Genomic DNA, 958 nt, shown 5'->3' on the forward strand with positions numbered 1-958 from the left:
CATTTTTGTTGTCATTATTTTTTTCATTAATACTATCATTATTATTTCCATTGTTATTCTTGTTTGTGTTGCTTTTGTTCCTATCGCCGGTATTATCATCATGATTGCCTTAACCATAATTATTATTACCTATGAAAAACATTATCGTTATAACAACTGCAGACTTATGTCCAATTATGTCCACATTCACTTTTCTCCTCATAAAGGAGTAATATATTGACGTCATGTTCCGCTGTGAGAAAATGCTGAGCAAAAGTGAAACTTTCATATATTTGCGATATAGTATGTGATATCACTGATGTGTGATTTGATATTATATGCCTAACTATCTCACTGTAACTGTTTCAGGTCGTCAGTAAAAATTCTGATCCATCAAGCACTTCGAGACATGGTAATTTTTTTTTTTTTTTTCTTTCATATATTCGAAATTGTTATTCGAGTTGTATCTGATGCCATGCCAGTTCATTTATTTTTCTTCTTTTTTTTCCTTCTTTTCTTAGCACCATCTGTTTTTGTTTTTGTTTTTTTCTTTTTTTCAACCATTTGCCAGAAAAAGAAAGCATCACTGGTAACTAATAAGTATAGGGATATGCGTCTTTCAGGACGAGAGTAAGATCATCAAAGATTCTATTCATGGATACATTGAGATCCCTGCTCTCTGTGTCCGAATCATTGACACTCCGCAGTTTCAGAGACTCAGGTATTTAAATCAAATAAGTAATGTGGTTGCTGTTTACCTGTTAAAATCTGTGGGCGTCTTGCTGATCCTGTGTGTGCCTGTTTACACACCTTCAGCCATTAAAGGATAATTGCATAATACTTGATCATTTCAGGTTTCTGAAGCAGCTTGGTACGGCTTCTTTCGTGTATCCCGCTGCGTCTCACAACCGCTTCGAACACTGTCTCGGGTGAGTTCGAACTCTGTCTTGTAAAATAATTTGGTTGCTAATCTAAGCAC

The 958-nt window shown here is 35.1% G+C and overlaps 1 protein-coding gene across 1 annotated transcript in view; it reads left to right on the plus strand.

Annotated features, from left to right (window-relative positions):
• The first annotated feature begins 348 nt into the window (after window positions 1–348).
• Window positions 349–958, plus strand: part of LOC119576705 (deoxynucleoside triphosphate triphosphohydrolase SAMHD1-like) — a 19,870-nt gene continuing 19,260 nt past the window's right edge. The window contains exons 1-3 of the mRNA XM_037924352.1: window positions 349–391; window positions 603–700; window positions 834–908. Coding sequence (XP_037780280.1) covers window positions 389–391; window positions 603–700; window positions 834–908 — 176 coding nt within the window. The 5' untranslated portion in view covers window positions 349–388. The remainder of the gene's footprint in view (window positions 392–602; window positions 701–833; window positions 909–958) is intronic.

The sequence above is a fragment of the Penaeus monodon genome, chromosome 9, assembly GCF_015228065.2.
Source record: "Penaeus monodon isolate SGIC_2016 chromosome 9, NSTDA_Pmon_1, whole genome shotgun sequence".
Taxonomy (NCBI): domain Eukaryota; kingdom Metazoa; phylum Arthropoda; class Malacostraca; order Decapoda; family Penaeidae; genus Penaeus; species Penaeus monodon.